The sequence below is a fragment of the Solanum tuberosum genome, unplaced genomic scaffold, assembly GCF_000226075.1.
Source record: "Solanum tuberosum cultivar DM 1-3 516 R44 unplaced genomic scaffold, SolTub_3.0 scf00128, whole genome shotgun sequence".
In the NCBI taxonomy this organism is placed as follows: Eukaryota; Viridiplantae; Streptophyta; class Magnoliopsida; order Solanales; family Solanaceae; genus Solanum; species Solanum tuberosum.
In genome coordinates this window covers 798,357-811,882 of record NW_006239053.1, presented here as the reverse complement: position 1 = coordinate 811,882, position 13,526 = coordinate 798,357, and the positions used below count along the sequence as shown (strand labels likewise).

Sequence of the window (13,526 nt, the reverse complement as noted above, 5' to 3'; positions counted from 1 at the left end):
TTATCCCTCCCTTTTCTAGGGATAAAATAAGACCTTGTATAAGGTATAACTAATCCATGGATTAGATTAAATAAAATAACCAAACAATATTTTTATTGAACTAAATTTTAATCCATAAACTATTTTAATTAATACCTCCTACCAAACAGGTCCATATTCTCTTATCCACCCTTGGGATCCACACTCTCGCCCCCGCATGTAATCCCCCGCCAACCAACTTCTTACCACCCATCCTCATATAAATACTCTTAAAATAATATTTAAGGAAAAATTGTGCAGAATAGCAAACACCTAAATCATATTAAATGTTATAGCTATTGTTTAGAAAAATTCTAATTCGCAGTTATAATTTTGCTCAATTTTGCTATTAGCTCGATTTGTATAAATTTAGTATTTTTATAATTCAATTCATAATTGTATAAATCCAGAATTTATTTATACTTATCCTTTTTGTATATTCGCAAGCGAAATATACAAACAGGCAAATATATAACCGCATCCTCCATATCATACGAAACTATAGCAATATTACGCAATTATCGAAATTATAGATATAGAGTCTTATTATGTGTATTATGTTTGCTATTTCTGAAATTTTCTCATTTGAAAAAACTGTGGAGTACACTTTGATACGTACAAAGTACCCAAAATAAATCAACTAATTAAGTTGAAAATTTGAAATCAAGGTTGTGCACTAACTTTCTGTATAGTCTCTGATACTGCTTCACCAACCTCGTGTTGTTTGTTCGTAGGGTTTTTAGACTTTTGCCATTATTCTGTATTTTCTTTTGTCACATCTTCTTTGGACGACAATACTGCATGATTGTTACTTTTCTTTATTTTTCTATGGACAATGTTAGTTACTGTAAGAATAGTTAGTTACTTCCTCCGTCCTATTTTATGTGAGATAGAAGTTTAAGAAAAAAATGAAGACTTTTAAAATTTGTGGTCCAAAATAAATGATAAAAATTTGTGTGGCTGTAAATCATTTCATTAAGGGTAAAATAGACATTTTATAGTTAAATTGTTACTTAATATAGAAATGTGTCATTCTTTTTGGGACTGACTAAAAAGGAAAGTAAGTCACATAAATTAGCACACAGAGAGTACATTTTATCAAAAACAACATATCCAGTGTAAACCTATAAGTAGAATCTGATAAATGAATATTGAGTGCAAATTTTATCTCAATCCTGTAGAGATGAAGAGATTGTTTCCAATAGATAATGATCGCCAAACTGATCTTGGAGCATAATTCAACTGTAAACCTTAATGTTCCAATTAGTAGCTTTGTCTTTTATAGAACCTCATCCAAAATTTTAAAGATTAAAAATAATTCTAGAGCCAAATAGAGGAGTATTTTTTGTTAAAAATAAGTTTTAGATTTACATAGTCCTAGTTCCTCTCTTTCATTTTTTGTGGCTTAAACCGTTACATTAAATACAACGTTTAAAATAATTTTTAATTTTTTTTTTATGATCTTAAACTAAATATGTAGATATAATAATGTATCAAATGTATGAAATTTTAGGTATATAAAGTGATATTCTTTTTTAAAGGAATTAATTAAAATGAAAAGTAATACATGTACACATGAAACTTAAAAGAAGAAAAATAAGAAAGGCTCTTGATTCTTACAAGTTCAAAATAAAGACACATGAAATAAGATAGACATGATTTGATTATTTTTTGTTAGAGATATGATAGACATGACTATGAGCATATTGTTATCGATAATTTACATTCACAAATTTATAGCAAAAACTTTCGAATGATTCATGGTTTTAGTAAAGGCAATTTCACATGTAACATGTGTCACTGTTGCCTTGTCATAAAACCCATCAATCCTCGAAAGACTAAATGCAAGTATAATTAATATCATATTTGATGCTGATTATTAAGAATTAAGTTAGTCGTATATAAAATTAATTTGCAATTAGAAACTCTGATGTATCTATAAGTTAGGAGAAAAATTATATACTCCCTCCGTTTCACAAAGAGTGGTCTGGTTTGACTTGACACGAATTTTTAGAAAATAAAGAAGACTTTTGAATCTTGTGGTCGTAAATTAAAGTTATGTCAAATGTACTAAATTGTCCTTCAATCTTGTGACTTTAAACATGTCACGTGGAAAGCTGAAATTAAAATGTTACCAAAAAAGGAAAGAGGTCATTCTTTTTGAAACGGACTAAAAAGGAAAGGAAGTTATTCTTTTTTAAGCGGAGGGAGTATTATTTTATAAGAAAAAAGATGGAATAATTGATATACACGAATACTTAAATTTTGAATGACTAATATATGCATAAAATAATACTCCATCCGTTTTATATTAGTTGATCACTTTTCATTTTGCACGGTACTTAAGAAATCATAAATAAGAAGATAATTTTATTAAGAGGGTGGTTGGATTGACTTAAAAGTTGGTCAAACCTACTTTTAAGTAATTTTTTTTACTTTTGGAAGTATTTGACAAATATAAAAAATAATTTAAAATAAGTCAACGTTGACTAAAAATAAGTTGGGAAGTGTTTGATAAGGTAAAAAATGACTTAAAATAAGTTTAAAATAACTTAAAATAAGTCAAAAATCAAAAGGTCTCCCCCCTACTTTTATTTTTTTTACTTAAAAGTCATTTCAGTTTAACTTTTTATTTTTGACTTAAAAGTTATTTTTTAAGCCAATCCAAACGGGCTCTAATTCACCCCTTCAATTTTTTTTGGAGAATTTTACAAATAAATATGAACACTTTCAAAAAGAATTAATTGCAATAATAATATTAAAAAACTAATTAATGTTCTTGATTTAGTAAGGTAAAATTATCAACTAATATGAAACAACTATTTTTTAATATAATAATCAGTTAATATGAGACGGTGAAAGTACATAACTAATCTCTCAACCATTCTAATCAACTGTCAAATGATCTCTTCTTGTTCTTATGACATTAGTTTTTTTTTAATAAATAAACTTTTTCATTACAGAAATTGAGACGAAGATCATATATAACTAATATTAATTGTGGGAGGCACATAATAAAATATAAATATTTCGTGGCCCTTCATATTATTACTAAGTCCAAATAAACATTACACAATTGCAGAGAGCGCAGGTGTCCTTTTTTGACATGATTCAGAGGCACTTGAGCCCACTCTACATCACTTGTCCCTCATTTATTCCTTCCCCAATTGGATACTTTCTTTATATATATTTTTTTTTATCTCTGTCTTTTTTCTTTTTCAATATTAAAAAATTGTAATTATTGACATTGTGGAGCAAATTTAGATACCATCTCTTAAATATAAAATATTAAATATACATTTATGGCTTTTAAAAACCTCTAAGTAACATGTGCACTTGTTTATAAATGAAATTATTGTAATTCTTTTTTTTTTTTTAAAAATCATAGCAAGAAGAACTTGTTGACAATCAAAATATAATTAGGTCATACCAATAAGTGTTTGATGAGGTGAAAAGTATTTAAATACGAGTTGAGTTTTATCCTTCAACATGAAGAAAAAAAACCAGTGAAGTAAGATTAAGTTGAATTGAATATGAGCACCATATGTGAAATCAATATAAAAATATTTTACAAAATTTAGAGTCCTAAACTTGGTGACTTAGCCACATAGTTAAGGGTGGTCAATCAGACACCCTTTCATTAAAAAAATATAATATATAGAGAGAGAAAACTGTACGAAATATATAGGTCAAAAATTATTTTTCATACATAGATATTAAATCTTGAACACTCTTTACGAAATTTTTAACTTTGTCACGGCCTCAACTCCCCCACCCACCCACCCCGGTTTTATTGTTTTGATTATTATAGTCTAGTAGGGAAAAAATAATAAATTGTTGAACGCTTTATTTCTGAAATGAGTTCATTTATTTGGTGCACTGTGATTTAATGAACTTTCTAGTCTTCAATATTATTATTTTTTCTCTTTTTGGTCATGATTTCTACGTTTCTAAAGTGACAAATAGTAATTCAGAAATGTTATATGTATGGCGCTCCTTGTCGACAGAGGAGCATCAACACCTTCTCACTTAATTGAAACTTTTACTAAATCATGAGCAGTCCTACTTTAATAAATAAATAATTAAAATATATAGTACAAGGTCATGTGATGTCAAATGCATAGATAGTTAGTGTTAAACTAATCCTAACTACAATTAAGAGGTACTTAACTAATTTAATTTGGATACAAATAATACAATAGTTTATTGTGCTATAGGAAATAGGCATGTTAATGAGAATGATTTCACATTGGATCGGAATGAGAATTCTACGCTTCTTATAAAGAATTGAATAACATAAAACTGAGCTAGTTTATAGATTATAAATCATATCTAAAACCTAAGTAATTTATTATGATATTAAAGTCAGGTTCATTAGATCAACTATAGGGTCATCAGATCATGTAAGTGTTGTGAATATTCTTGATCCTTGAATGTTATGTTTCGAATCAAAAAGTGAAATTTGGATAAAAAATATCCAGATCTTGACTTGAGGTGGGGTGTTGATGAAAATGATCACACATATGCTTTAAACAAGAACCCCAGGCTCTTTATAAGACTCGATCAATTTTTTTTTCTTTGATTTTTTATTTTACTGAGAGTGAGTTTGACTCAAAATCTAATTTTACGAGATATGACGGTAGATTAATCTTTTTATCTCTCTGATTCTCACATTAGTATATGACGCTCCTGGGAATCGTAGATTAGAAGCATTAATTGATTATTTAAGGGGAATCACAAAAAGGTGGGGCTATGAGTTTGGAGTATTTAAAGCTAAAGTACAAAATCATTCACTTTGTCTCATACGTGTCGTCATGCCAATGAACGATTAAGTTTTTCAAATCTGATTAGTGCAGAAACTTTTAAGATTAACTGAGAATTTAATTTCAACTCCCAAAAATTGAGTATCGACGTACTCCAAGGCTAATGAAAATTCAACAAGTGGCAATATTATTTTGGGGTTGCGTGCAAATAGATCATTAGACAAATAACATGGACACATTAAAGCTATGGCAAATACAAAAAGTACTACAGAAGTAATCAACACTTTTCCCTTTTCTTTTTATCATTAAATCATTTTTGGAAATAACTATTACTCCATAAGTCTATTTTTATTTGAATGTATATTTATTTATTTTTTAAAAAAAAATTGTAAGTGAAAAGAGTTACTTAAACAACTAATCAAATTTATTTCTTCAAATTGAAAACTTATCTTCGAGAAAATTCAACCAATTTGCCCAACTAAACGGTATTTTGAAGAAAAATAAATTAATCTCCAAAAGGACCATAGAAAAAAATAATTAAATTTTCAAACTCAATTATTAGGAATTTTCAAACAAACACACTGGCTTGGCAATTTCAATTGATACCAACTTCAAGGTTTAATTTATAAAGTATTTAATTATTTCAATATTTTTAGTAGTACTAATATTTTAACAACAGAGTTCAGCTAGATGCTGACCAATCATATCAACATAAAGATTCTGTCCCCTTTTTTTCCCTTTCTTTTTCCTTTTTTTTTTCTTTTCCAACAAATAATTAATTTGCAAAATACAAAAAAGTGTCAACTCAATTTTAATTAACTTTCGTTTAATCCTTAAGGTAAACTAGTAGGCAATTATAGGATAGAAGCATTTACTAATCCGATAATATTTCAAAAAATAAAGACCTTTTCTTTTTTTTTAATAGTATTATTAACTATGTGAGGAAATAATTTTAGAAAAATTGAAGCTTTCTCTTTGAAAATACCACAACAATAACATATCAATGAAATTTCACAAGAGAGGGATCTAGAAAGAACGGTGTGTATGCAACCTTACCGCTAGTATGAAAAGATGGATCGAAGAGGCTATTTAGAATGGATCTTTATTCAAGTAATAGCTAAATCAGTGAGAAAAATACATAATATTTGAAAAAATCATATAGAACAAAGCTAATAAGAGATTTCTATTAAGGAAAGCTCGATTATATACTAACATTTAAACTTATTTCTCGATTGTTATATTTACCTATGTAGGATCATGATATCGATAAACTATAAATACATCATATCTTATTTAACCATCTGTCTTCAATACTTTCTCGACCTACTTCACCTCTCCTAATAAGTAATACCCACACTTTCTCTTTGAAAATGGTTGGTAGAAAGGGGTAAAGGGCAGCATAGTAGTTGAAATGATGGTCAGCATGTTCATAATTTAGAACAAGAACCCAAAAACACAAAAAGAAATATAAAAACATTAGGAGTGGAATTAATTAAATATATAAATGATGGTCCATTATAGGAAATGAGTTGTCACTTTGGTAATAAAACCACTAACATTTTTTGTTTCCATTAAAGGAAAGATTCCTTATTTCTCTCTTTCCTAAAAAAGAAAAGTCAAAATCAGTGAAACCATGTGATTTCTGATTTATATAAGAAATTTTGGTAAGCGTGTGCATCATAACTCACGTGGATACGCGTGCACCCTGCAATTACTTCCGTTTGGCTTTGTTCACTTTCATTTTATTAGCAGTAATGTTTTTGGCTGTCTTGTAGCTCTTTGTGAGCAGATCTATGTACTTTTTTTTTTATGGGTAAGGTTTTGACATCCTCCCGAAAGAGATAGACTAGAAACGACATCTGTTATGTCAATGACACCAAAGGGATATTAAATGAATGGAATTGGGATATGGATGGAATATAATGAAATAGAGCCACTTTGAGGTTCCCTCTGAAATGAGGGATGTAAGGGAGCCACTACGAAGAAGTTCCGGGAGTTACGAAGGAAGCTTCGAGCTCATATTGTTCATGGGTTGAGAACGGGAATTGAACTCTATGAGATCGAAAATCCCTCTCCGCTTTATTAAACTCTTCTCTTAGGCGAGAGCTCACTCAATTCCTTTTTAAACTTTCGCAAAGCTCTCCTTTCCTTAGAGTGAGTTGGTTTTGAATGAAAGCAGGTTTCATCCTGACTTTCATCGGGGACAGGTACGGGGTCTGGGTCGAATGTCACAACGAATTGTAGCGCGATGTATAAGATCCTTAACCCTTAATCGAAGGTATATAAAAAAGTATAGACATCTATTTCAATTTCCCCCAAAAGCGAACTATTTCTATAACAATTTCAGATTGAAAAAAAAAACGTGTAATAAAATGTAGTACACTTATAAAGTCGTCGTGACACATAATTTTTGCTTTGTTCATCTATCTCCATGTCCAATTTCCATTTTAGGAAAGTGCAATTCCAACGTACAAAGGTCATAAATTGTGCAATGTCACATTAGATGTTGTGGAAAGTGGAAAACAACGACATTAACCATGTTATAAAGTTTGTGTTTTTTTTTTAGGTGAGAGATAGAAATAATCATATTATAAAGTTTGGGTATTGCTATTATTTAGTTTGTGGTTTGTATCAAACCAAACAACCCCTTAAAGGCTGCTGTTACATGCAATCCAAGTTTACTTTTAATTGGGCTAGAAATTAAATTGCCCATATATTCCATTACAAGATAATTAATGGAAAAAAGTTAGCATAATTAGACATATTTTATTACCATATATACTATTATTACTTATACTTTCAAAATATTATGTATTTTACCATTATTTAAAAAAATTCTACCATATATTAAGGAAGATACACTTAGATACATATATTTTTGCTACCAGTTACACTAAAATAAGGAGAGAGGTGAGCGAGATAGGAAGGGAGGCGAGTGAGATTTTGTTGTATATCCCAGATAGGCAGATACACGCGAATCACATAAGATACATATATCTGGTGTGATTCACATGTATCCACAATACCAAAGAAATATGATAGTTATGTATCACATATTCATACGAATCTACTTGGATACAATGTATCTAGAACACATTACACCAAATTTTGGCCCTATGTATCCCAAGATATATGTATCTGAATGTATCTAAACGTATCCGAACGCACAAAATCTTGTAAGATAGAGTGTATCTAAGTAATTAATTTCTAAACTAATGAGATTTATGTAAGTGTCACGTAATTTACCTATGAATTTGGTTGAATCTTAGCATTGACCAAAATGCTTTTGTTCGTCATTTGGGCCCAGTAAGATATGATAGAGGGCCATTTACACTTTTGGCCCATAATTGTGCTGGCCGTTTTTTTTGTTTTGGTCCGTCGAAGCAAATAATATTTTCACAGGACATAAATTCATATTTTTGCATGATAGTATCACACAAGTTATGTCTCGCAAGCTTGACAAACTTAAGCCCTGATAGTTATAAGTTCGATGTTAAAGAGAAAAAAATTAAACCATGCAATTTCTTCGATGATATACATTATGAATAAAATACACAAATAAACACTTTTCTGCTTTGTAATAGAAAAAAATACCTCAACAATAATTTACAACTTCTCACAAAACATTAGCTTAAATTAAGTTCATATAATACAAAGTTGACCCCCCCGATATTCAAACCCTTTCTTTTTTTAAAGAAGCAAAATGTTTACTCATAGCAGTTTTTTTTTTGCTTGCTCAAACAATAGAATTAAATCTGAAAATACACCCATGAATTATAGAAAATCTTTTAACATTTTGGTAGATCTTTTGGAGGAGGTAAAAGAGACTCATTAGGTCCATTTCCATTATTTACCACAAAAGCCATCTTAAGTCCCCATGTTGTATGCACCTCCAAATGGCAATGAAAAAACCAAACACCTACAAAATTAACAAGAATTTTATATATTTATAATATAAAAGAATTTTCACACTATCAGGTCAGCTAAAATATAACAACACGTAACATGCCATATATAAAATGCTAGTAACATATTGATAGTGTAACTTCTTTTTAATTATACTGGCGATGTATATAAACTTTACCTGGATTATTTGCTCGGAACCTAATAGCAACCCAACCACCAGAAGGTGCATTAATAGTATTCCTCTCAACAGGATCAACAAGATTGAACTTTTTAGAATCTTCTTTTGGATTAAAATTTCCTTTGCCTCTTCCAACAACAAAAAAATTGAATCCATGTAAATGCATTGGATGATTTTCAGGGCTCAATAATCCTGTATCTTGTAATATTATTTGAACATTAGAATTATATTCAAGTCTATAAAGCTTAGTCCCTTCCATAGTCCTCAAATTTTCTGGTGGAACCCCAGTATAATCAAATGCATTTTGTGGATTTCCAGGGAAATCATCAGTAAACACTCCACTTTTGTTTAAAAAATGTGTACTAAGTAGTGACACACTAGGCATAACAAATGTAACATTATTAATAGCTGCAACGATTCGAAATCCCCTGTAACATGTTGCACAAGGGTTGAGTCCAAGACTAATGATGAAAAATAGAGAATGATTAATTTTGATTGGGACTTTTGCTGGATATTTTTTTGAATTCAAGCTTTTGAGGGAATCCATGAAGTTAAACGCGATAAACGTGGCGTTTCTAGGCGGTGGCACGGTGAATGTTGTGGAAGAATTGTTTGTGCCTATGTATTGTAAAGTTGCAGTAGCTGCTTTGTTGTTTACTAAGATTGGTGAATCCATGTAAGGTGATGTTACCATTGAGTATTTTCCATTTTTATAAGTTGTTGATAAAATGACATTTGTTGTTTGGCCTGGAGCTGTTAAAATTGTCTCTGTTTCAAAGGGTTTAACATAGGCAGCATCTACCTCTACCACAGTGAGGTTGTGGCCAGCAATCTTGAAGAAAAGTTCTTCATTTAGTGCAGCATTGATGATTCTCAATAGGTATTTCTTGCCTGGTTCCACTAAGAAATTGAATCCTTCTGTGGATCATTAGAAGAAATAGTAATAATAATAATAAGTATAGAATGTGAAAAATAAAATGATAGTGGATGCGGAGAGGGAGCCAGGATTTGAACCTTATGAGTCAGGTTTAATGATATTGTAACACAAATATAAGATTTAGATTAAAACTATTGTGTTATGTCGAAAGCTACTACCTCTGCCCCTGAATTGAAGGAAGGGCAACTTTGACTTAGACCCTATATATGTAAAGAATCACTAAATAAGTATATATAGTAGATTTGGAACTCGGTAAATTAGATGGGATATGGTAGAATTCCAAGTCTTGACTCGTAAAGTTCAAATTTTGAATATACTATTTCTACCTCCACCTCTGAGTGGAAGCAAGGGTGACTTTGACTTACACCTTGTATATATGTTAAAAATCACTAAATAAGTATGTATAGTAGATTTGGAACTCAGTAAATTTGATGGGATATGGTAGAATTCCAAGTCCTGATTCATAAAGTTCAAATTTTGACTATACTACCTCCACCCCTGAGCGGAAGCAAGGGTGACTTTGACTAAGACCTTGTATATATGTTAAAAATCACTAAATAAGTACTTATAGTAGATTTGGAACTGGTAAATTAGATGGGATATGGAAGAATTCAAGTCCTGACTCATAAAGTTCAAATTTTGAATCTGTCTCTGAGCGGAAGGAAAAGAATGTATGGATTTTACCTTGTGATAAACAAGTAGAGACAGGACCAGTAAGGCCATTGATGGTGTGAGCATCAGATATATTAGGTGGCAAACCTGATTGTGTTGCTTCATCAACAACAGCTTCAACATCTGACTTCCACCATTCACCTGTCAATTGAGCCACCAAATTTATGGATAGATAAGTAAGACAAAATTAAGAGAAATTAAATCAAATTTGTAAAAGATAGTCATTGAGTGAGTCATCTTGATTTGACAACATACAAATGTAGTTGTAACATGTTATAATCAAGGGCAAAGCTAGAATTCAGGTTACGGGTTCACATAACCAGGTAAATAATTTATTCAAAATCTAGTAAGTTGTCTTTTCTTTAACCCAAAATTCATATAAACTCAAAATTCTGAATCTACCTCTGACTATAACTGGTTCACTTATATCGTGAAATTCTTTACACTATCAGTATAGTAATATGATATGTTACCTAAAATGATGACAACTTCCTTTTTGGGCTTTGAGAATGGGTAAGGCAAGGTATGCTTAGGGAGGATAACAACAGCACCATGGACAGTAGCCCTAAGCCAAAGTATATGTGCATGCCAAAATAGTGTTCCTCTTTGTTCTGTTACTGTAAAATTGTATACATAGCTTTTTCCTGGCTGTATTGGACATTGTGCTATATAGGCCGGTCCATCGGCCCAACACGTTCGAAGTTGTTTCACACCATGCCTGTTCAACATTATGTAAGTTAATCGAAGAATTAACCTAAAGAGTCATTTATCCAACCGCTAAATTAAAAAAAAGATTGCTCAGTTATTTTTCATGTATTTTTTGTGCTAAATGTAGGATATATAAGTTTGTAATAGAGAACTAACCAGTGGATGGAAAGATTATAGTGAACTTGGTTAACAACTTTAATAAGTAGTGTATCATCTTCCCTAGCATAAATAGTTGGACCAGGAAATTTTCCATTTACTGTTACAGTAGGCTTAGTTGAGCATAATCTTGTTACATTTGTCATCATCACCTGCATGTACCAAATCTCATCGCGGATGTCAAATGAACAAGTTGGATTGAATTTGAGCGGATCAAGATTAAAATTGGTTTAGTTAATAAATTTATGTGTCAAATGGTGTACAATATTGTACATGATATAGCCAAATCATTGGACAATGACATTCCATCAAAATACATATATTTAACTTTGTGTGTTTGGCACAAAATCAAAATGCACATGCATGTTTCTATTAACACATAAACATACTTGGAAGCTACTTGATTAAAGGTAGCAAGTTAATGACATTTTCATATTGTAAAAAAAAATAACGTGTCTATAGTTGATCACATTTCAAATTTAATTTATTGAGTATGCATTGTGACTAAAAATTTCTATGTCACGTTGCTTAAAAGATAATTACAAATATCTAACATAATAATCGGAGTTAGTACCAAAAAAATAAGACATACAACATGTTAAATTATACTGATAACGTCAAGATTTTATACACCGACACGGAATAATAATTAGTTAAATGTAGGATATGAACTTACATTGAATTTGTACTGACGGATATTGCCTCTGCATTGTACCAACACTGGCCACATGAAAGCCAACACCACCAAAATTCTCAGCCATTCCACTATTTTGCCCACCATATTTGTTATCTCTTTATCTTATAATTTGTTCTAATTAAGTGCTTAGTGTAATAAGTAACCTTATATATATAGTCTCTATAAAAACTTCATTTTAATTAACTAGTTTGGTGGATAAACTATAGATGCTTCAATAGGAAGATCAAGCTCATATTTTTAATATTCTGATTTTTCTCCCCTTATAACTTACACTAAGTTTATGCATATATAATTGAAATGGTAAACTCCTTTTTGAAGTAAAGTTAACATGGCTATACGCTATACATGCATCCAAAATCAATTCAATTTTAACCCTTAAAAGTTTCACGATTTAACTTATAATCACTGGCAATATTGCAAAAATAAATAAATTATAATTGTAATTCAACTAATTGTAGCTAGTCGTTTACTTTATTTTTCAGGTTATCTTTTTAATGACCTGATAGTATGAAAATTCCTTCACACCAAACCCCCGGTGAATTGAAGTTAAATGTATTTTTAATTTGGTTCAATTACGACAAATTAATCAAAATATGACCAAACAAAGGGGTGCTAAAAAACTTGAGTCAAAAAAATGACATTGCAAGAATTGAAACAGTACCAACTAAAGGTTATTTTAAGTTACTTATAGTAAAATAAATATTAATAAAACTCAGCAGTAGGTTATATTAAGATAGATTTTCACATGGTTCAAAGCAGATAAAACCTAAAATTGAAACTAGGACTTGATTAAGTCAAAGATCTTGAGTATTAGTTAAAGGATTATCTAATTAGTAATAAGATCATAATTATACATTTTCTCAAGTAAGTATTATTGAAAAAATGAGCTGTATGTTGGTTGTATTGTTTCACTAAAGAAACAGTTGTAGGTAAGCTGCGTTAATTCTTCCAGAAGAGTTTGAAAAGTTAATTTGTGGAAGAAAAAAGTGGATTAAAACAAACTTGTAGTTAGAGAGCGACTATCATGAATACCAAAATAATTTAGTAGCTCAGTCGACTAATTACGTACCTGAATTTTTATTTTATCGGTAATTAAGGATTCCATTCCTCACATATATCCTTGCAGTAGATTTTACATAGCGCAAATTTGAAATAATCGAGTTCGAGCTAGTAAATTTCATAAATAGAGCAAAAAGAGAAAAAGAGAGAGAAATTCAATCTAGTGTCTGGAGATGTCATCCTCTGTCAAAATTGGGCCTGGACTTTTGTTTACTTTCCTCAACTGGGCTTCATCTTATAAGCAAATAAAATGTTGGGCCTGGACTTTTGTTTACATTCCTTGGCTGGGCTTCATCTGCTGAGCAAATAAAAATGTTGGGCCTGGATATTCGATTACTTTGCTCAAAATTCACGCTAATATCAGGAGATACTATATAATTAGACATACTCTACTAATATATATATATATATATATATATATATATATAGTAT

General features: G+C 30.3%; 1 protein-coding gene across 1 annotated transcript; it reads right to left on the bottom strand.

Annotated features, from left to right (window-relative positions):
* Window positions 1–8,319: 8,319 nt before the first annotated feature.
* Window positions 8,320–12,134, bottom strand: LOC102584179 (laccase-4-like). Its single transcript, XM_006350760.2, has 6 exons — window positions 12,015–12,134; window positions 11,339–11,490; window positions 10,948–11,192; window positions 10,487–10,615; window positions 8,866–9,783; window positions 8,320–8,700 (listed from the first exon to the last, which is right to left on the bottom strand). Exons 1-6 carry the CDS (start codon window positions 12,117–12,119, stop codon window positions 8,570–8,572), a joined length of 1,680 nt encoding a protein of 559 aa, XP_006350822.1. The 5' UTR covers window positions 12,120–12,134; the 3' UTR covers window positions 8,320–8,569.
* Window positions 12,135–13,526: the final 1,392 nt, after the last annotated feature.